The 22936-nt window shown below is 43.6% G+C and overlaps 1 protein-coding gene across 4 annotated transcripts in view; it reads left to right on the top strand.

Moving 5' to 3' along the window:
* Nucleotides 1-22936, top strand: part of NSD2 (nuclear receptor binding SET domain protein 2) — a 74453-nt gene that overhangs the window by 39809 nt on the left and 11708 nt on the right. For all 4 annotated transcript variants that reach the window (XR_014511352.1, XM_083440709.1, XM_083440708.1 and 1 more), the window contains 7 exons: nucleotides 11036-11167; nucleotides 11721-11844; nucleotides 14801-15001; nucleotides 17503-17682; nucleotides 19879-20035; nucleotides 20236-20441; nucleotides 22407-22510. Coding sequence is in view for 3 of the 4 variants with exons in the window: in XM_083440709.1 (XP_083296835.1) it covers nucleotides 11036-11167; nucleotides 11721-11844; nucleotides 14801-15001; nucleotides 17503-17682; nucleotides 19879-20035; nucleotides 20236-20441; nucleotides 22407-22510 (1104 nt within the window). In the remaining variant the exon portion in view is untranslated. The remainder of the gene's footprint in view (nucleotides 1-11035; nucleotides 11168-11720; nucleotides 11845-14800; nucleotides 15002-17502; nucleotides 17683-19878; nucleotides 20036-20235; nucleotides 20442-22406; nucleotides 22511-22936) is intronic.

Genomic DNA, 22936 nt, shown 5'->3' with positions numbered 1-22936 from the left:
AAAAACTCGCAGGACGAAAGAGTTTTTCGTTTTTTGAGTTGCTGTGCAAGACAAATTTCCCTATGGGCTTGCATCGCAAGACGAAAACGTCTTGCGCCTTTTTTAAAAAACCCACAATGCATTCCTATGGCGAACCGTCAATGCACAGTGGTGCTTTGCAAGACGAAAAAACTCGCAGAACGAATTAATTTCGTCTTGCGAGGCACCACTGTATATAGGAGTGCGGCTCCTGACCGCTTCCCATCCAAGTAATGTATCCCTCCTTCGCCCTGAACTAATGAGCCAGAGATACTCAGTGCTAGTCTTTTGAAAGAGAGAAACGTGTATCTATGACGCCGTGAACTCTTGGTCTAACAACTTCGAATTTGCAGGATCTACAGTTCTTGCCTCTTCCCTCTGAAGATGACAGCCTTGAATCTAGACCGTGTAACTTGGAAGATGTGTCTTTATAGATAAATTCACAATCATGGGTTGGGTATTACTTTTTGGTAATTGGTAATGGAAATGCCCAATCTGAATATTTGAAATCCTTGCTATTTTTAGATGTACCTGTGCTAGACGCCCTATCACCCTTGAGTGGCAAAATGAGAGGATTCTGTTCTTGTGAACTAATGTGGATTTATGTCCATTTGGGAAGAAAGGGCTTATCTGTGCCTCCCCTCTCTTGGTTCTGCTCCATTTCATGGTCTTATTCTTTCTGGGCTTTAGAAGGTTGAATTATTTCCCGTAGTGCCTGGTCACTAGGTTATCATGTGTTCTTTGAAAGCTGTATGGCATCTCTAAAACTACTGAAGAGAAGTTTCTTACGCTGTTAGAACTTTTCTCCATGAGCTCCATTTCATCAGTTAGGTTTTAGGCAAGTGGTTCTCAAAACATTTTGCAGCAGCAGAACCTTTCACTTTGAACAAAACTTCAATGGAACCCATGCAGCAAATTGATTTTAAAATGATTTTTGCTCCTCACTGCTTCACCCCTCCCCCACGCGGTAACCTTCAGCAACAAATGGCAATGGAAAACCAGGAAAGACTACAATGCCTCCTGCTATTCAATTCCTGGAAAGCACAGCAAGGGAAGGAGAGAAGGAGAAGGGATTCCCAGGACAGTTCTCCCAGTAGTGCATTTAATCTCTTTGACTGTTGCAAAAATGGAAATTGCACATTGTTTGCAATTATCCGCCCTTACAAATACCTCCTTTTGGGTGAAGGTGATGGAGAGGGTTGTGGGGGAGCAGCTGCAAGCATTCTTGGGTGACCCAGACTATTAATATCCATTCCAGTGTGGGTTCAGTGCTGGCCAGAGCAAGATGGGAGGAGCACGACTTTGCTCCTGGTTCTTGACCTCTTGCCGGCTTTTGATACTGTAGTCCGTTGTGTGTTCTTGAATGAGAATTGGGTGCAGAGTAGCAGTAGGAGAGTTGCTTTAAGTGCCATTGAATATCTGTCCGAAGCTGTTGGGGAGGAGTCATTAGGAGTTTGGGGTCAAGGTGCCACCAGTATGCTGATGACACTCAGCTCTTGTTTCTCCATAACATCTGAATCGGGAGAGGCCAGGCAGCCCTTGGACTAATACTTGGATGCAATGGTGAAGTGGATGAGGAAGAACAAGCTGAGCTTTGAATCCTGAGAAGACAGAGGCACTGTTGGTGAGTGGTTCCCATGTCTGAGAAATTAGTCAGTTGCCTGCCCTGGATGGCTTGCATTCCCCCTGAAGGAGCAGGTTCACGGCCTGGGGGTACTTCCGTATCCAGCTCTGTCGCTGGTGGCCGAGGTGGCCTCCGTGGCTAGAATTGCAGTCGGTATGACAGCTACGATCATTCCTGAGCTGGGAAAGCTTGGCCAACATGGTTCATTGCAAGCTTTGAACTGTTTCCTTGCAAAACCAAGATCTGCTCCTTGAAGGGCTGGTCGTTTTGTGCCCAAGTGATACACTGCTGCTCAGACGGAGAGGAGGAGGCCGTTTGTCTCAGCTCCTCCTCCTTCCCTGTTAGTTGCCGTGACTCAATTTCTCCCTGCTGTGGGGGTTGACGCACAGCTGAAAAGCAGGTCAGCAGCTCCTCCTCCTGGCTAGCTACCATGGTGGTACATAGTGAGTAAGGCTCTTGGATCTCCCATTCCTGCTTCCAAACCCTTAGAAATAAATCATAGCAGGCAGGAGGCAGTGTTCACCAGCAGCAGCAATGCTCAAGAATGCAATTCATTTTTAGGGGACAAAGGAAAAGAAAATAATTTTCAACGCGTTTCTGGGTTAGGCTTCCAAAGTAGGTCTGCTTGAGAAGCTTACTTGTGTTAGTATCAATTCTAGGCTGCCTGCCTCCCCCACCCCCCCAAAAAAGAGTTGCCCTATTACAAGGGAATATTGTGCCAGTCAAGCACTTTTGCATCTGTTTCCTCATTCTTGTTAGGTCTGTTAGGTAATAGTTCACCTAGGCAGATAATACAGATTTCCTACCAATAAAGCAGGAGTTACTTGCTACCTTCCTTCCTGTTGTTAATTTGATTTCTCACCTGCCCTTCACCATTAAGTCCTAGGGTTGTATTGGGCACTGTATTCAAAAATGGGTAATTTGCAGGTGTCGACTGCATTGGGTGTTGTGATACACTGTGTTATTGTTAAGTTTCACAAGCACCTCAAATAGGCAATGTGAACCTCTTGATTCCCATGACCTTTTTGAGGTTATCAGACTAAACAGTTATTTTTCTTTGCCTTGCTCCTGGGTTGCTTTGCTTTATCAGCAGCATATAGCGATCTTGTGTATTCTACCAATTTCTATGTGAACAGCAAGGCTTGTTAAATTTTGTCTTGAAAGTGAATGGTGTGGGTTTTTTTGAGAATTCCTTTCCTGAATATCTTAAGCAAAGAAAATATTTGGCAGTTCATTTTTTTTAAGGTATATTCAGATATTCCTATCCTCTTCAAGCCAACATAATTATTGTCTGTAGCAAAGTATGCCACATGGAATTTGACAAGATAAGCCATTAAACCCCTTCGGCTTCAACAGTTGTCTTTGTGTTATATGGGTAGATCTTATCTTATATGAGGATTAGGTTCCTGGGGACAGGGCGTCAAACGTCAAGGGCAAAAGCTGAATAATTCCATTGGCTATACAGCACCGTTAGTGTCCGAAAAATGAGAGTTTTGAGTTCTATGGTTCAATATATCCTGTAGGAGGGTTGCCATCTTGCATCCAAATTGTAAATGACATTTTAGTTGTGTTTTGACTGCAAACCTTCATGGTAAAATCAGCCAATTGCTTTTAGATCAGCTAGAAAATTATTTTGTATGATAACTTACTTTAGAAAAGTAGTCTGTACCACATCGTTTCCTATATTAATAGGAAATGCCAAATGAGTCTTGCGTGCATGCACAGTTATGTGTGTTTCTGCAACATGCTAAAACTTGTTTGTTATCTAACACGTACTGTACTTTTCCTTCCTGCACATACATCATCCAGCAATAAATATGAATAAGAACCAACAAAGCTTCTGTGAGTGTCCCAAGTGTCATTTTTGTAGCCTTCTTTCTATAGTAATAATTGTAGCCCCTTTCGCCAAATGCCCAGGCAGGCTGATGTGATTCTTCATTCCTCCCCTTATGTTTCCCTAAATGCCTCCACTTTGCCTCTGCTCTCCGTTCCTCAGATTTCAGTGAACTTTGTGGTTTCACCTCTGTAGTACTCTTTTTCTAATGACCAAATGCGCTGGCCAAAGAAAGACATTAAATGCATCTTGGCATTTAATGCATAAGCAAAAAGCTACTGGGTAGGGTATTGATGTTTACCGGGAGTGTGGCTGGCCGGTAAGGTTAGGTGAGGAGCCTAGTTTGTTAGTACAGGTTGTTTGGAATAACTATCTCTGTTGTTCTGTGGTTTTAAACATAGGTTTTATAGGAAGGGTCGTAGCTCAGTATAGATCACCTGCTGCTTTGCATGCTGGGTTCAATCACTGGTATCTCCAGGTAGGTCTGGGAGATAATCTTGCTTTGAAACCCTAGATGGACCCAATGGTCTGACTCGGTATAATGGAGATTCCTAGGTTCCTATAGTTACAGATTACAATGTTTTCTGGCTCCTACTTTAGAGATTATAAATTTCTAAAATCTCTATAATATTACTTTGCCATTATGCTCGTTTCACTGTAGGTTGTATTGCATATGAAATACTGAATTACTAACAATAACGAAAGCTATTTTATATATATCCTAAATCCAGCTGTCGTATATTTAAAATGGTCTATGTGGTTGACGCTACAGTTCTGACATTTGCTTTAGAGCCTGGCTGGCTCCAGAGATTGATAAGGATGTGCAAATGCAAAGGCCTAGCTTATAAAAATTCTCTTGGTGTATTTCATTATATGACAAGCTTTTTGGAGATTTAAATATGAAAGCTGAGTATAGGGCCATTTCTCTGCCCAAAACCACCCAGTGAGGTGAGATTCAAACTGGAAATTTCCCAATTCCTATAGTTTAAGATATTCCAAATGCGTACCATAAATTCCTGGTGCTGTATTTTAAATTCATACTAGACATTAATTTTTATTTACCGTATTTTTTGCTCTATAAGACTCACTTTCCCTCCTAAAAAGTAAGGGGAAATGTGTGTGCGTCTTATGGAGCGAATGCAGGCTGCACAGCTATCCCGGAAGCCAGAACAGCAAGAGGGATTGCTGCTTTCACTGCGCAGCGATCCCTCTTGCTGTTCTGGCTTCTGAGATTCAGAATATTTTTTTTCTTGTTTTCCTCCTCCAAAAATTAGGTGCATCTTGTGGTCTGGTGCGTCTTATAGAGCAAAAAATCATAGTAGTTCTGACATTTTTTGTTGTTTCTTTTACCCTAGCAGATGTGGAAATGGGTATAGCTTGGGTGCAGGCTTCGGTTCATGCCTATGCATTTGGACAGCACATTGTATCCTCTTAGTGCTCGTCCAGTTGGCAGCAAACTCTTCATGTGGATGAAGTTGTGTATCTTCATTTCAGGAACCAGTAGTATGACTAGCCGTGTGCAACTAGAGCTGGGTGCTTTGTCTGTCCAGGCATGTTTAAAAGGTTTCAAAAATTTAACGGTGCTTGTTTGTCATGTTCACTGTTCTCCTACATTAGCCCAAATCTTATATGATGTTTGCAGTACATCCAATAGACTTTCGGAGATGACACTTGAAAGTAAATAGAGGATTGTTTACACAATAAACAGTTTATTTAAACCATAGATGTGCTGCCCTTTGCTTCGTGCCAGAAATCCAAGATGGCTAACTATAAGGCTTAGCATTGCAATATAGCATAATTTAAATACTGTGGAATTAAATATTATTATTTTTTAAATCCAGATTGCATCAGTGTAACAATAAGATGATATAAAAATCACGCCTAGGCCTAACAACAAAAGCCTTCTTAAAATGAAAGCTCTTACTTACTTTTAAGGAAGGGAGTTGAGATTACATCAAACCTCCCTGAGACGTAAGAAGTCTGAATATTATCACCAAAAAAGATGTCTAATTTCAGAGAGTAAGGGGAGCAAGGCTTTGATGATGACTTAAGCATCTGAACAGGTACATCCTGGGGACAAGTGATCTCTTTCAGTTATCTGGCTCCAGACCATTTTCAGATTTTATAGGTTAATGCTAGCACTTTGAATTGGGTCATAAAAACAACTGGAAGCCCATGAAGTGCACGTTCTTTTTATTCTATGTACACCACTATTACTGTATCTATTTATCATCTCTCTCTCTCTCCAGCTTTTGTATGCTGTGCAACTTGCAATAGAAATAATGTAAATATAAAACATAAAGCATAAAATCGAAGCGAAACAAATACAGAAAAAAACATTTGCACACAGCACCCTCAAGATTATTATTATTTAATTAAAAACTGAGAGGCCTGGAGCACACCATTTTTTTGGAAGGCATGAGTAAACAGATAGATCTTCAGCCGGGGCCAGAATGGCCACACAGACTGTGCCAGTCTTCCCTGAAAAGGCTGTGTACTATAACTGGTATTTAAAAAAGGTAAAGGGACCCCTGACAGTTAAGTCCAGTCGCGAACGACTGGGGTTGCGGTGCTCATCTCTCTTTACTGGCCGAGGGAGCCGGTGTTTGTCCGCAGACAGTTTTTCCGGGTCATGTGGCCAGCATAACTAAGCTGCTTCTGGCAAAAGCAGAGCAGCGCACGGAAACGCTGTTTACCTTCCCTCTGGAGCAGTACCTATTTATCTACTTGCACTTTGACATGCTTTCAAACTGCTAGGTGGTCAGGAGCTGGGACCAGCAACGGGAGCTCACCCCGTCGTGGGGATTCAAACCGCCAACCTTCCAATTGGCAAGCCCTAGGCTCAGTGGTTTAGACCACAGCGCCACCCGTGTCCCTAGTTCCATCCGCTACATACCGTTTACATGTGTAAATAATGCCTTCCCTTAATACATTTCTTTGTACACTTCGTGCAAAGGTGGAAAAGTGGTTTAGACCACAGCGTATAGCCATTACCAAAACCAACCTCTTCCTGCTGCTAACCTGCCTTAAGTCATTTGGGGCGAGGAAGATGCGCCCCAAGCAGGGTCTCCAAAGAGGACCTTAAGGTTTGTGTAGCTAAATATGGGAGAAGGTGGTCTTTCAGGTAACCTCATCCCAAACCACTTAGGGATTTAAAGATGAAAGCCAATATTTCATTTTGGGCCCAGAAATGGACTGGAAGCCATCACAGCTGACAAAGCACAGTTTCTAGAGACTTACTTTTATAGGCAGCCTTACATACAATACATTGCTATGGTAAGTGGTAGGTTACTAGATTGTGGGGAATTGTGGTCAAGCCAACTCGATCCAGACAAGGTTACAGTTGGTGCATCAGTTGAAGCTGCTAAAAGACACTTCAAGCTGCAGGTGCTACTTGAGCTTCCAACAACAGTGCTTTACAAAGTGGATTACTAAGCACCCCTAGACGGCACCTCCATCTAGAACAAACTGGACATCATTCACTTGGATGGTTGGATGAATGAGCCACCAACCAACAAGACATTGTTTTTATCTCGATTGGAACTTGGTTTATTCACCCTTATCTAGAATCATAGAATCATAGAGTTGGAAGAGACCACAAGGGCCATCGAGTCCAACCCCCTGCCAAGCAGGAAACACAATCAGAGCACTCCCGACATATGGTTGTCAAGCCTCTGCTTAAAGACCTCCAAAGAAGGAGACTCCACCACACTCCTTGGCAGCAAATCCCACTGTCAAACAGCTCTTACTGTCAGGAAGTTCTTCCTAATGTTTAGGTGGAATCTTCTTTCTTGTAGTTTGGATCCATTGCTCCGTGTCCGCTTCTCTGGAGCAGCAGAAAACAACCTTTCTCCCTCCTCTATGTGACATCCTTTTATATATTTGAACATGGCTATCATATCCCCCCTTAACCTCCTCCAGGCTAAACATGCCCAGCTCCCTTAGCCGTTCCTCATAAGGCATCGTTTCCAGGCCTTTGATCTAGCCAGTTCATCCAACCCATGCCCAAGCTCTGCTTCAGGACAACCACAGCATTTCCAGCATCTGATGAAAGAGAGAGATTAGAGTGTCATTTGCATACTGGTGACACCTCAGAACAGATCTCCAGATGACCTCGTATTTAATGGAGATGCTAAACAGCATGGGTGAAAGAACAGAACCCTGCTGAACATCAAAGCACTACTGCCAGGGGATCCAGCAATAACCCCCCAGCACTGTCTTCTGGAAATGGCTATCCCAAAAGGAGCAGAACCATCAAGCAGTGCCTCCTGTCTCCCAGACGCAATGTAGAAAGCTATATACAGAAGGCTGGTTGTATCCAAAGCCACTGAGAGGTCCAGGAGAATCAATAAGGAAGCAGCCCTCTTGTCTTTTTCTCAACAAAGGTCATGCCAAACATAGTTTCTGCCCCAAAACTAGCCCTGAAACCCAACTAAAAATCCCAAAGTGAGATTAGTGTACTCCAAACCTTTTTATTACTGATGTACTGATCTTTTGATCACCTTGGCCGGGAAGGGAATGTTCACCACTGACTTATAGGCTAGGTTTCTTCAGGGGTAATATAATAATGGCTTATTTTAAAGAAGCTGAGACTGCTGCCTCCATCAGACATGATGGAGCCCTTGTGGACCGACCGACTCCCTGCTAGACAAAATAAGCAATGGATGGCAAGTATACAAGTGGTTGACCAGACTCGCCCAGGCGCCTTGTCCACATCCTCAAGCTCCGATAACTCAAAAGTCATTCCACAAAACCAGATCAGACACTTCCACGATTGACGCTGCTTTAATTGTGGAGCCCAAGTCAAACGTATGTGAGGAGCAATTAACGCTTGTAGGCTTTCAAGAAGCCCTGTGAAAATGATTGATAGAAATGTTGCTTAAAAGATATGATAAGATTAAGATTGTTAAAGCGCAATATAAATTTAAGAAATGTGAGTAAGAGTGATAATATGGAAAATTGTCAGATAGGCTGAGGGAAGTCTAAAAGATGTATATGTTAGAAGTGGATGTTAAGCATAGATTGAATGTATATTGGAAATTGAATAAAAATTAATTATTAAAAAATAAAATTGTGGAGCCCAAGTCTTGACGGATACAGGCGACTATCCTCGGAGCATCTTGCAAACACAGCACAGCTTTCTACTGTTGGTTCGGCAATCTCTTCCCTGGGCCGTATTTCAAAAGGTCCTACACCACATTGGAAAACTCCTCTGGACAACACTGAAAGGGTGCAATGGGCGGGGGGGAGAGAATGGTTTCTACACTCCCATCACTAACTCAGAGTGGACTGATAATAGTCTTTCACTTCAGCCAGACTGTCGTGAGCCTGTTCCCACTTGTGACCCCGCTGTATTCCTGCTTGCTTCATTGCCCTCAGTTCCGGTGTGTACCAAGATGTTGCGTGGATTCTGCTCAGCAAAAGAGGGCACTCGGGAGCAATCGATGGCAACCACCCAAGTAATCCCTGAGGGCCACTAGGGTTTCAGCAGCTATTCCAACCATAACTGCCAAAAAATATTCCAGAGCCCTTAGGAATTTATCAGTCTTTGGGAGGTGGGCCCCATTTCACAAGGCTCCCCCAACTCTGCAGAGGGATAAAAGCACGAAAAGCCTAAAATACATTGCATTATATGTGGAAACTTACTGGAAAAGTGGTATATAAATTGTGTAAATAAAGTTAACTTGTTTATTTTATTTTATTTTGTAATTTATATTCTAGACCTTTATATCTCCAGGCAGTGCAATTTAAAATAATGATGACAAAGCATACAAACTAATATAGGAAACTGGAACAATGTAAGCATTTTGGTGGGACAAAATTTTGGAGCTGGCTTGGAGGAATTAAAACCCTCAACCTTCTTGGCTGAGACTAGCTATTAACCCAGTTCTTGATATTGTTGTCTGCTTGTGTTTATGTATGTTAATTTAAGCATTTATATCCTACCCTCTTGATGGAAAAGACCATTTAGGACAGCTTATAACATTTAAAATTGCATTTTCATAAAAACAATAAGGAAGAGAGGAACAGCAGTTAAAACCGAACACAAATACATTATCTGCCACGTACAATGAACTGGGGAAAGTACTTTTTAGTGTGTTAGCTAATATGCAGCAGATTTAGCAAATAGTTTTGGTAGTTCACAATAATATTGTGCAAGAGAATTCCTAGAATTTTTAGGGTTATGTAGATTTTGTACTTGTCAAATAACCACGAAGAAAATCTGAATTCTGCAAAGTTTGTAAGTATGCATGTTAAGGATATCACTCTCAGTGAAGGAGAGTGTCCTATATTGAGGCAATGCACATTCAATTTTTCTTCTGGGGAAAGAGTGCCACTTTAGTTACTGTGCTGTCCTCACTCTGAGAGAAAGCTCTTCGTAAGCTCTGAAAGCTGTATTCTGAACTCTCTTATCAGTTTCTACACTTGCATGTTGGAATCACATTGTATATGCAGCCAGGTTGTAAGTTTTAAACACATTTAGCTAAATTTCATGATCTCAAATTCAACTGTCTGGATTTATGTCTTAGCATTTATTTCTCTCGATCAACTGACTCTTAACGCTTCTTTGGCTTCCCCTCTCACTTCTCATTTCCTCGTTACCTGGGTTCAGAACCAGATCCTATCGTGGTCCACTGATAGTTCACTGGATATTGTTCTGTGCTGTTGGCAGAGACTCTGAAGCACTGCTAAATCTACAAGGGGATTTCTTGCAGAACCACAGAGCTGTCATCTTCAGCAGACAGGCCCTTCTTGGAACTTTTCTCTCTTCCAGTTTCTAATAACAATAAATCCAAGAATAGGTTTTTCCTGCTCCATTCTAAGTACCGTATTTTTTGCTCTATAAGACTCACTTTTTCCCTCCTAAAAAGTAAGGGGAAATATGTGTGCGTCTTATGGAGCGAATGCAGGCTGCACAGCTATCCCAGAAGCCAGAACAGCAAGAGGGATTGCTGCTTTCACTGCGCAGAGATCCCTCTTGCTGTTCTGGCTTCTGAGATTCAGAATATTTTTTTTCTTGTTTTCCTCCTCCAAAAACTTGTGGTCTGGTGCGTCTTATAGAGCGAAAAATACGGTACTCTTAGACAGCCTATCCACTAGGAAGCACCCATGTCAGAATAGGAAACATTTCACTCACTGAGTAATTGACAGATGTTCCACTGAAATGTCATAAATGCCTTTTCTTTTTAGGACAATTTCCCTTTTGCTTATAGCAGAGCCTAGTCGATAACAGTGGGCCACGCACACTCATACTTGCAGGGGTCTTCTGTGACAAAAAAAGGAGTTTGTTAAAGGAGAATGCAAGAAAGTTTGGGCAGGATTCACCTAACACACCCCATCAGAGGAAGCCCTGTGCCGGGACTTGCACTTGCAAAATGGGGGTTTCCCCTCTCTCATGCCCCCTGACTGGCTCTGGGGAGGTTGGGGGAAGCCTTAGAACAGCGTGGGGGGCAGGGAGGGGAGAGGGGGTTGTTGCACCTGGCAAGCTGCAGTGCTTGCACAAAGAGTATTTGGAAGAATGTGACATTGAATCCCACCTTTTATTAATTCTCCTTTAGATTTCAGACAGTCAAGGAGACGAGAGATCAGAGTCTCCTTATGAAAGTGCAGACGAAGGACTTGCGGAAGCCTCTCTGTCGTACAAAAAGTCTGATCGTGGAGGAGCAACAAGGAAAGAATACGTTTGCCAGGTAAGGGAGACATCTTGTTTGGGTAGGCGACAGGTTGCAGTTTTATATACAGTCGTACCTTGGAGGTCAAACATCTTAGTTCCTGAATGTTTTGCCTCCTGAACGTCGCAAACCCAGAAATGACTGTTCCGGTTTGCAAACTATTTTTGGGAGCCAAACGTCCGGCGCGGCTTCCGTGGCTTCCTGCAGCCAATCAGAAGCCGTGCTTTGGTTTCTGAACGTTTTGGAAGCCGAACGGACTTCCGAAATGGATTCTGTTTCACTTCCGAGGTACGACTGTACTCTGAAGTGATCTCTTATGCACTGCACTGTAGGCATAAATAGAATTGGGCAAGATTTTAATTGCTCTCACCGAAGGATCAAAAAGGTTGTTAATGAGTGGAGAGAGGAGGGTTTTCCTGTTCCTTTGCTCATACATACAGGAATGAAATTGTGGAATAGAAATGTGGTTTTAAATATGTCATAAAACTGAGAAAGGTAGCTGAGAAGGACAGAAACAGTTCATCAGTATCCTGTACCCTTTTTCAACTCTTAACTTTTTTTCTTCTCATAGCTCTGTGAAAAGCCTGGAGACTTGCTGCTCTGTGAAGGACGGTGTTTTGGTGCTTTTCATGCAAGATGCACCGGGTTCTCTGGAAAGGCCTCGGAACACTTTATTTGCAGCGAATGCTCTTCAGGCAAGTCTTGGCTCATGCATGCCAGCAATATTTGCATATGTCGTTTGAAGAAATTGTTATCTTTTAATGCCATGCTTACCTGGAGGATAAGATTTCCGTTATCAAGTTCACTCTAAGTTGTTTTTTCCCCCTCCTGCAAAAAAACCTTTCTTATTTGGGATTGGTAAGGCTTTCCTCTGGTTTTCTTTGTTAGTGGAGATTTGCCTTCTCTCTCTTTTTTTTTTTTTAAAGAATGGCAAACTGCCACATGCAGCGCCTTACTTGGATGTGTCTGGAGTCTTGGAAGCTTGACTACCCTACGTTCTCCTACAAATGGACCTTGAGCTTGTTTGGAGGTTCTAGCAGGGGAGCTAGAGCTTTGCCTTCTCTTGCAAGTTTAGGACTTGGTTGAATTGCATGGGTAATCAGGAACAAGTTGCTCAGTAAACATTCCTTGCGGTGTTACTTTTTTCTGCTTGTGGTGCTTCTGTGATGGATTGTGTGAACCTGTCCCTTGGTTCTCAAACTGAATCCATTCTAGAAGTCCGTTCCAAAACCAAAGCGTTCCAAAAACAAGGCGCATTTTCCCATAGAAATGAATGCAAAATGAATTAATCCGTTCCAGACTTCTAAAAGCAACCCCTAAAACAGCATGAATTTTACTATATAACATTGATCCTTAAAATGAAAGCAGTAAACAATGTACTGTGGTCACACAATCAATCTGTAGTTGAACTGGGTTCCACACAGTCACACACACACAAAAAGAGCTGCAAAAATAAATAGCAAAAACGGGCAGACCTCAGTGTAAAACTCAAAACGGAAGTGTGGCACTCAAAACGGAAGCGTAACACTCAAAATGGAGCACGTTCGGCTTCTGAAAAAGTTTGCAAACCGGAACACTTCTGGGTTTGCAGAGTTTGGGTTCCAAGTTGTTCAAGTTGAATCCTGACAAGATAGAAGTACTGTTTTTGGGGGACAGGGGGTGGGCTGGTGTGGAGGACTCCCTGGTCCTGAATAGGGTAACTGTGCCCCTGAAGGACCAGGTGCGCAGCCTGGGAGTCATTTTGGACTCACAGCTGTCCATGGAGGTGCAGCTCAATTCTGTATCCAGGGCAGCTGTCTACCAACTCCACCTGGTACGCAGGCTGAGACCCTACCTGCCCACGGACTGTCTTGCCAGAGTGGTGCATGCTCTAGTTATCTCCCGCTTGGACTACTGCAATGCGCTCTACGTGGGGCTACCTTTGAAGGTGACTCGGAAACTACAACTAATCCAGAATGCGGCAGCTAGACTGGTGACTCGGGGCAGCCGCCGAGACCACATAACACCGGTCTTGAAAGACCTACATTGGCTCCCAGTACGTTTCCAAGCACAATTCAAAGTGCTGGTGTTGACCTTTAAAGCCCTAAACGGCCTCGGCCCAGTATCCCTGAAGGAGCGTCTCCACCCCCATCGTTCTGCCCGGACACTGAGGTCCAGCGCCGAGGGCCTTCTTGGTAGTGGTGCCCGCCCTGTGGAACGCCCGCCCATCAGATGTCAAAGCAATAAACAACTACCTGACATTCAGAAGACATCTTAAGGCAGCCCTGTTCAGGGAAGTTTTTAATGTGTGATATTTTAGTGTATTTTTGGTTTCTATGGAAGCCGCCCAGAGTGGCTGGGGAAACCCAGCCAGATGGGCGGGGTACAAATAATAAATTATTATTATTATTATTATTATTATTATTATTATTATTCAAGTAACAAGGCATTTGAGAACCAAGGTACCACTGTATACAAAAGCAGTATGTCTCTCTCTGTTGTTGCTGCAAATCACAAGTGGAAAGTGCATTGTTGCAGTCATCTCCTGCTTGCGGACCTCCCTTTGGCATCTGGTTAGCCACTGTGAGAACAGGACATTGGACTAGACCAGCTTTTCATGTCAATCCAGCAGCAGGCCTCTTTTTACATTTTTAGAATATCGCATATCTCTCATTCTTTTCAGGTGTTGTGTTCCTTTCTTTATTACGGCGCTAAACACATTTTCAGTTTGGGATACAAAACCTGCCTAAACCCCTGAGACATTTTAGATGTTCTAGAATCTGAATGTACTTTTGGAAAGCTATAATTTAAGGTAGATGTTTGCCCTGATCAGAGTTACGGCCCACCCAGTCTTCTCTCATAATGGCTTTCATAGGGATTGGATACATTTGCCTTTCGGGGGGGGGGGGTGTGAGAAAGTGCATGTACTTCATATTATATATAATATTGGGAATGTTTTTATCTGTAAGAAATTGAGCCCTGCTTGCACATCATGGCAGAGCAATGAAATGTAAGAAAACCTGAGATACCAGGTAACTTAAAAAAGGTAAAGGTACCCCTGCCCGTACGGGCCAGTCTTGACAGACTCTAGGGTTGTGCGCCCATCTCACTCAAGAGGCCGGGGGCCAGCGCTGTCCGGAGACACTTCCGGGTCACGTGGCCAGCGTGACATCGCTGCTCTGGCGAGCCAGAGCCGCACACGGAAACGCCGTTTACCTTCCCGCTAGTAAGCGGTCCCTATTTATCTACTTGCACCCGGGGGTGCATTCGAACTGCTAGGTTGGCAGGCGCTGGGACCGAACAACGGGAGCGCACCCCGCCGCGGGGATTCGAACCGCCGACCTTTCGATCGGCAAGCCCTAGCCCAGGTAACTTACTGATGTATAAATAGTGCATCTGCTGAAAAAATGACTGATAAAAGGTGGAAACTCTGGCTTCACTGATAGAGGCATTTAGGATCTTGGTCTTAAATATTCATAGGAGATGCATTAGTGAAGAAGTACATGTGAAGTCTAATCAGTCACAATGTTGATTAAGTGTGGTGGCGGCGGCTTTTTAATTTAGAAACTTCAGTTTCTGATGTTTGAATTAATTACCAGTAGAAGTAAGGTGTTTTTGTATTAGTCTTTAGAGTTTAAAAATATTCAACTTGTCTTTAATTCTTTTTATTAGGTGTTCACACATGTTTTGTGTGTAAAGAGAAAAAGTCAGTAGTGAAACGCTGTATTGTATCCCACTGCGGAAAATTCTACCACGAAGCTTGTGTGAAAAAGTTTCGCCTCACGGTGTTTGAGAACAGGGGTTTCCGATGCCCTCTCCACAGTTGTGCGAACTGTCACGTTGCTAGCCCTTCAAATCCCAAAGTATCCAAAGGTATTTATTTTCTGTTTCTTCCCCCACCTTACATATTTAGAGTACTGTCGCAGAGGTGATTCACACACCATGTTATCCACAGCCTAGATGCTACTGCCATTTGTCATGTGAACCCTCACCGAAAAGCATGAAGAGCTTCCATGCCAGCAGCAGGAGCTCTCAGAAATAACTAGTACTTGGATAAAATTCCATATACAGTGGAACCTCAACACCCTAGTGGCCCCGGGCCTTAAGGAAGTTAGATTAGCTTAACCAGAGTCAGGGCCTTTTCAGCTCTGGCTCCGGCCTGGTGGAACGCTCTGTCTCATGAGACCAGGGCCCTGCAGGATCTGATTTCTTTCTGCAGGGCCTGGAAGACTGAGTTGTTCCACCTGGCCTTTGGCTTGGAGCCAATTTGATTCCCTCCCCCTCTTTCTTCTTTCTTTTTTCTTTTTCCTTTCTCTTCCTGTGATGAGGCTGCATTTTAATATTTTAATGTTTCAATATTTTAATGTATTTTAATCTTGTTTTTAAGTTGTATTCATTCAACTTGTTTTTATTATTGCTTGTTAGCCGCCCTGAGCCCTTGGCTGGGGAGGGCGGGGTATAAAAAAATATTATTATTATTATTATTATTATTACTTACGGACATAATCAGTTCTGGAGGTTCGTCCGTAAGTCGATCCGGGTCGCTGGTAGAAGCGCCGTTGTGCGCAGATGCATTCAGCGGCAGCTGCTTCTGCGCATGTGCAAATGGCAGAAGTATTTACTTCCAGGTTTGCTGTGGTCGCAACTTGGATTGGGCCCAAGTAGAGGCGGTCATAAGTAGAGGTTCTGCTGTATTGGGAATTTCCACATGGCCATTAAGAATGAAGCCAGGATGTGGATAAGACCTGTTTTGCCGAATGAATTTCATCGGAATGAGTTCTTCGCTATAAAACAGAAGCTGAGTGCCCAATCTTCCCCTACACACAGGGGAACCCAGAGGCGTCTCATGCTTGTCGCTGCTCATTGTACTAGCACACCATGGTTTGGGAGGATTGTCAGAACTGAACCATTATATTTGTTGTTGTTTAGTCGTGTCAAACTCTTCGTGACCCCCTGGACCAGAGCATGCCAGGCACTCCTGTCTTCCACTGCCTCCCGCAGTTTGGTCAAACTCATGCTGGTAGCTTCAAGAACACTGTCCAACCATCTCGTCCTCTGTCGTCCCCTTCTCCTTGTGCCCTCCATCTTTCCCAACATCAGGGTCTTTTCCAGGGAGTCTTCTCTTCTCATGAGGTGGCCAAAGTAGTGGAGCCTCAGCTTCACGATCTCCCCTTCCAGTGAGCACTCACGGCTGATTTCCTTCAGAATGGATGCGTTTGATCTTCTTGCAGTCCATGGGACTCTCAAGAGTCACCTCCAGCACCAGAATTCAAAAGCATCCATTCTTCGGTGATCAGCCTTCTTTATGGTCCAGCTCTCACTTCCATACATCACTACTGGGAAAACCATAGCTTTAACTATACGGACCTTTGTTGGCAAGGTGATGTCTCTGCTTTTTAAGATGCTGTCCAGGCAATATTATTTAAAGAGCACTATTTGCATGGTCTCATTACGCAGGTTGGGGCTGGTGTCCTGAAGGGACTTTTTTGTCCCATAACTGATTGCTGTGAACAGTTTATTGATGGACAGGACACTGTGAGGATGATGGGCATAAACTGGGGGAGAAGATGGTCGTAAAAAGGCTGAAGGAAGAGAGAAAATAATTTTCAACTTCCATATGTGGAGTGTTATTTCTCTCATCTTGAACATTCAGAAGTTGTCATATTAATTCCAGCACATGAATGACTCCTTTATTAAAACCAATAAGACTTGGATTTTAAACTCTTATTTCTTATAGTTATGCTCAATATAGATACCTGTTTCACTTTACTGCCTTATGCAACATAAGACCTTTTAGAGCAGAAATTGCCCAGTTCCTTAAACTTGTTGAATTTTTAGGGCAAGTCTCCTACATTTTGCATTAATTCTGTTAACAGAGAAATTTGCAAGATTAGCCCCGAGAGTTGATGCAAACAACGTATAACATTCATTCAACATTCGCCCTGACATGCACCCCGTAACGTTTTGCCACCCTTCTGTTTTGCATCAGTTTGCTGGCGTTGAGGAATACAGTACCCTAAAGCCCAGACCTTAGTGCTTGCTTGCTGATACGGTTGTCTTAGGGTGGGGCATTGAAATCACTGTGCCAGAGCAGCCTTACTAGCCAAAAGGCTGCTCATCTTGTAGTTGGGGTAGACTTGGGAGCAGGGAAGGCAAAGGAGGTTCTTGCTTTTGCTCATTCGGTGCAGATCAGTGCAAATTAAGATGGAGTGCTGTCCGAGTGCAGTGGGCCTGCATCGTAAGATTTCCCATGCGAACCGTGGCCATTGGCAATGAAATTTCCCATTGATTCCCCAATGTTTTCAGTCAGTCTTCTTAAAGGGTGATGCACATGTTTATTTCATTTTATTTCATTTTATTTTTGTTTCTGCCAGGCAAAATGGTGCGTTGCATCCGCTGCCCTGTGGCTTATCATGCTGGAGACGGTTGCGTTGCTGCAGGGTGCTCAGTGATCACTTCCAGCAGCATAGTTTGCACCAACCACTTTATTGCCACTAAAGGGAAGAGCCATCACGCGCATGTCAATGTAAGCTGGTGCTTTGTATGCTCGAAAGGTAAATAAAGGAGTGTCTTTATTTTTTTCTTATAAAAGTTAACGGGCGTTTAAATTTCACAGTTTTGAAAAGATGATTATATTGAAGCTATTACTGCAGTCAGTTTTCTTTCCTTAAAGTTCGCTTATTCTATTTAAAGAACTTTCTTTGCCATTCCAAAATGTGTGTGTTGTGAGGGTGCGTGCGGGGAGACCGCACCCCCATCGTTCAGCCCAGACACTGAAATCCAGCGCCGAGGGCCTTCTGGCAGTTCCCTCATTGCGAGAAGTGAGGTTACAGGGAACCAGACAGAGGGCCTTCTCGGTAGTGGCCCCCACCCTGTGGAACACCCTCCCTTCAGATGTGAAGGAAATAAGCAGCTATCCTATCTTTAAAAGACATCTGAAGGCAGCCCTGTTCAGGGAAGTTTTTAATATTTAACGTTGTATTGTTTTTAATATTCGGTTGGGAGCCTCCCAGAGTGGCTGCGGAATCTCAGCCAGATGGGCGGGGTATAAATAATTTATTATTATTATTATTATTATTATTATTATTAAACCCAGGAATTTGCATGTTCCTGCATTGCAGGGGGTTGGTCGCCCTAGGTCAGGCATCCTGGTAGATGGCGGGACCCTTATCGATCGTGGGATTAAATAAAGTTTACCAAAAGTTAACAAATAAAAGCTGAAGAACTCTGGGCAATCCTACCCCCGAAGAAGCTCAACAACTCTGGGTTCAACAACTCTGGGCAATCCACCCACCCCACAGACGCTCCTCCTCCCTCCAATGATAATGTGTAGATCACTGCCAGTTTTTTTATTCTGACAGCAGATCGCAGTCTCTTGGGAGCTGGACGTGGCTGCACAAGGTGAAACTTGGGGTCTCTTCCAACTCTACAATTCTATGTCTAAATGTATCAGTGTGTGGAGCACTTGCAGTAAGGCACGCAGACACATGCCCTTTTATTACAGTTTTATTGAGGTTAGAGAGGGCATAATATATCCTCTTTGAAGATGGTTTTCTCCTCAGTCTTTGCCATAGATTCTATAGAGTCCCTCCTCAGTACTGGACAGTTAAGAAAACACCTGCCATTGTCATGTGCACTGGGGTATATGGCCTGGTTTATGCCTGTATGGGTGACTGTCTTAGAACCACATCTAAGCTACATTGAGATATAAGTCTCTCTCAGGTGTCTTATAATCGTTAGTTTTAGCTCATCATTTTTACGTAATTTCTTTCACCGAGGTTGTGAATTTGTACAAAAACCCTTTGCGTTCTGTCATTGGTTGGTTGACCATAGTAAACGCATGGTTAAAAATGCAAGCAACAAGGTTTGAGGATTGTAATTACAGTGGTGCCCCGCAAGACGAATGCCTCGCAAGACGGAAAACCCGCTAGACGAAAGGGTTTTCCGTTTTTCGATGCGCTTCGCAGGACGAATTTCCCTATGGGCTTGCTTCGCAAGACGAAAATGTCTTGCGAGTCTTGAGATTTTTTTTCACTCCCCACCCCCTTTTTCTAAGCCGCTAAACCGCTAATAGCCTTTTAGCAGCTAATCCGCTAAGCCTTTAATAGCCGCTAATAGCGCTAAGCCGCTAATAGGGTTGCTTCGCAAGACGAAAAAACCGCTAGACAAAGAGACACGCAGAACGAATTAATTTCGTCTTGCGAGGCACCACTGTATTATTATTATTATTTATAATAATACCCCACCCATCTGGCTGAGTTTCCCCAGCCACTCTGGGTGGCTCCCAACAGAGTAATAATAATAATAATAAAGCGATCAAACATTAAAAACATGTATTGGTGACAAATACACAAAGGTTTGTGGCACCTGCCTCTTTCCACAGACAAAAATGCATTCGTAAGAAATAGAACCATTGCTGTGACTAGCCAGTTTTATTGGTAGCTCTTGCCTGCCTGCCACTGCCATGTGGCCCTTGGAAGGTTCCCCATGAAGAGATGTGCCCCCCCCAGGCTAGAAAAGGTGCTCCACCCCCCCACCACCCCCCGGATTAGAAGTGCAACCTGTTCCAAACAAAGTTGCATTACGCCTGAAGAATCACGTTCACCGTTCGGAGGCATCTGGGAGGCCAGGCGTTCAGGCAGATCACTGCGTGTTTTCCCAGGCTCCCTTTCTCCCCCCGTTAGGTGACTTGTGCTGCCGACCATTCAGCAAGCACATTGCTATTTAAATGTGGATTTCTTTTCTTGCAGGGGGAAGCCTTTTATGTTGTGAATCTTGCCCTGCAGCATTTCACCCAGATTGTTTAAACATTGAAATGCCGGATGGAAGCTGGTACTGCAACGACTGCAAAGCAGGAAAGAAAATCCATTTTCAGGATATTATTTGGGTCAAACTGGGAAACTACAGGTTTGGACTTCTAAAAATAGAATGACTATTTGAAGTGGCCTTTATTTTTTATTAATGCATGCTTGTATCCCAACCTTTCCTTGAGCAGGGGGAATTCCTGTACGAGCCCATTCATGACGGGGCTGAGATTCAGCAACCTTTTATTGGTTTTCTTCAGAGAGAACAAGGTTCTCAAATTCTCCCTTCTTCTTTTGGGCTAGGTGGTGGCCTGCAGAAGTCTGCCATCCAAAAAACGTCCCTCCAAATATCCAGAAAATGAAGCATGAGATTGGAGAGTTTCCTGTGTTTTTCTTTGGCTCCAAAGACTATTACTGGACGCATCAGGCTCGCGTGTTTCCCTATATGGAAGGAGACAGGGGGAGTCGGTACCAGGGAATCAAAGGAATTGGAAAAGTCTTCAAAAATGGTATGGCTATTTAATCATTTAGCTAAAAACAGAGTACAGTCCTACCTTGGTTCTCGGAACGAAATTCGTTCCGGAAGCCCGTCCAGGTTCCAAAACGTTTGAAAACCGAGGCGCGGCTTCTCATTGGTTGCAAGAGCTTCTTGCACTCAGAGGAAGCCGTGTCACATGTTTGGGTTTCGAAAAACGGAAGCATTTACTTCTGGCTTTTCGGCGTTCGAGAACCGAAACGTACGACAACAGAGGTGTTCGGGAACCGAGGTTCTACTGCACCATAGGTTCTAGCTCCCTGGGGACCTGGGTGCCGAAGCACCCACAAAATTCCCCATGAAGGGGCCAGGTACCCACAGATTTCTGTGCCAGGGTCATGCACCATGATTGCAGAGCCAAGCTGGCACTCCTGCAGAGTACTGTAATACAATGTGATAGTTGTTGTTGTTGTTGTTTAGTCGTTTAGTTGTGTCTGACTCTTTGTGACCCCATGGACCAGAGCACGCCAGGCCCTCCTGTCTTCCATTGCCTCCCGCAGTTTAGTCAAACTCATGCTGGTAGCTTTGAGAACACTATATAACCATCTCGTTCTCTGTCGTCCCCTTCTCCTTGTGCCCTCCATCTTTCCCAGCATCAGGGTCTTTTCCAGGGAGTCTTCTCTTCTCATGAGGTGGCCAAAGTATTGGAGCCTCAGCTTCAGGATCTGTCCTTCCAGTGAGCACTCAGGGCTGATTTCCTTCAGAATGGATAGGTTTGATCATCTTGCAGTCCATGGGACTCTCAAGAGTCTCCTCCAGCACCATAATTCAAAAGCATCCATTCTTTGGCGATCAGCCTTCTTTATGGTCCAGCTCTCACTTCCATACATCACTACTGGGAAAACCATAGCTTTAATTGTAGGGCCTTTGTTGGCAAGGTGATGTCTCTGCTTTTTAAGATGCTGTCTAGTGATAGTACCATTTTTAAAATAAGACACCATTGCACTTCAGCCACAAACCACAATGCTATAAATGCACTGAGGCTGCATTGTTCAGCTTTCAACTCTCTTTTTTTCTGCTTGCATTGCATTTGAAGAAGCTTGTTAACTTGCTTTTCACCCAAGGAAATGGGTATATTTATTTTAGAAATGGTATTAACAGAGGTTATTAAAAAAAACAAAAACGTAACTGCAACTGTGGCCTTCAGCAGATCCAGCAGTGAAGAAACAAGAATGAGCAGAGATGATCGGAAGATGCTTTGAAACACTATATTCCACAGAAACCTCTGGGTCAAATCTTCTTTAGTGTCACACAGTGGCTAGGTGACCTTAGTCCAGCCACTCTATTTTCAAGCCTCTGTATCTGTCCTATAGTGATTACTCACCTGCTTTACATGCTTGTAAGGGTTACTGAGATAATGCCATGTAATGCAATTTGAATAAGTGAAAGCACTGTAAACACTAAGGATGCCAGAAATTGTCTGAAGGTGCAGGTCGCTACTGCCAGACTAATATCTTGTCTTTCAAGCAGTTAAATGATGTGTTTATGGTCACTGTATGGAGAAGTCTCTCACTTGTGGTTCATTTGTATGTTCTGTTTACTCATTTCAAGTATTAGATTTTACTATTACGTTGTATGTTTTTAGGTTGCATTGTTAATTGCTGTAGGAACTCTTGAAGGTGTGGTGGGATAATGGGCAAATACATAAATATATTACATAAAAGAGTCTTGGGCATTGATTTTCCACTTCCTAAAAGTCCTCATAGTGGAGCTTCTTTAATTTGAAACCTGGCATTTAACATTGATGTCAACCCCAAAGATAATATGAAGTGCTGCTGGATCAAACAATTGAGGTACAAGTATCCAAACACTTCCCTCAAATCCTGTGAGTGGGCGTGTTCATAATCTCTGCCTGCGCATTATACGTTAGAGGGTAGGGTATGTTCATGTGGATAAAATATTTGTTCCTACAATTCATGCAAATAGTTTATTTTTAAAGCTTTGCAAGAAGCTGAAGCCCGCTTCCGGGAGATAAAGTTCCAACGGGAAGCCAAAGAAACGCAGGAAAATGAGCGCAAACCTCCCCCTTACAAACACATCAAGGTAAGGTGCTTAAGGGCAGGTGCTGTTCATTTGATCCGCCCCGGAAGCTTAGTTCACCTGTTCTTTAGGGCAGGATCCTAACATGCAGCCTATTGCTGTGTCCCAAGACCTTTTGAACTGGGACCAATGGATGTTCGCCTGGGAAACATTTTTCAAGCCCTTGTTGTTCACAGTTGACCTGAATATGGCACTTTGAAGAGCCTTGCATCAGTCATAAGGCTGAAGAAATAAAAGGCAGTTCTTCGGTTCCCTTACCCGTCTAGTTTGGGATGACAACAAGTTCATAGATAAATCGAGGGTTTTAATTTCATTGGAATATTAGAGAAGAATATATAAACCTGTTGGTAATTAAAATCCATATTTGAACGGAGGTGGAACAAACCAAATCCTTACCCAAAACAATATTGTTCTTGAGGAATGGATGTG

The sequence above is a fragment of the Podarcis tiliguerta genome (genome assembly GCF_965153285.1).
Source record: "Podarcis tiliguerta genome assembly, chromosome: 5".
NCBI classification, from domain to species: Eukaryota; Metazoa; Chordata; class Lepidosauria; order Squamata; family Lacertidae; genus Podarcis; species Podarcis tiliguerta.
This window is presented reverse-complemented; position numbering and strand designations above follow the sequence as displayed.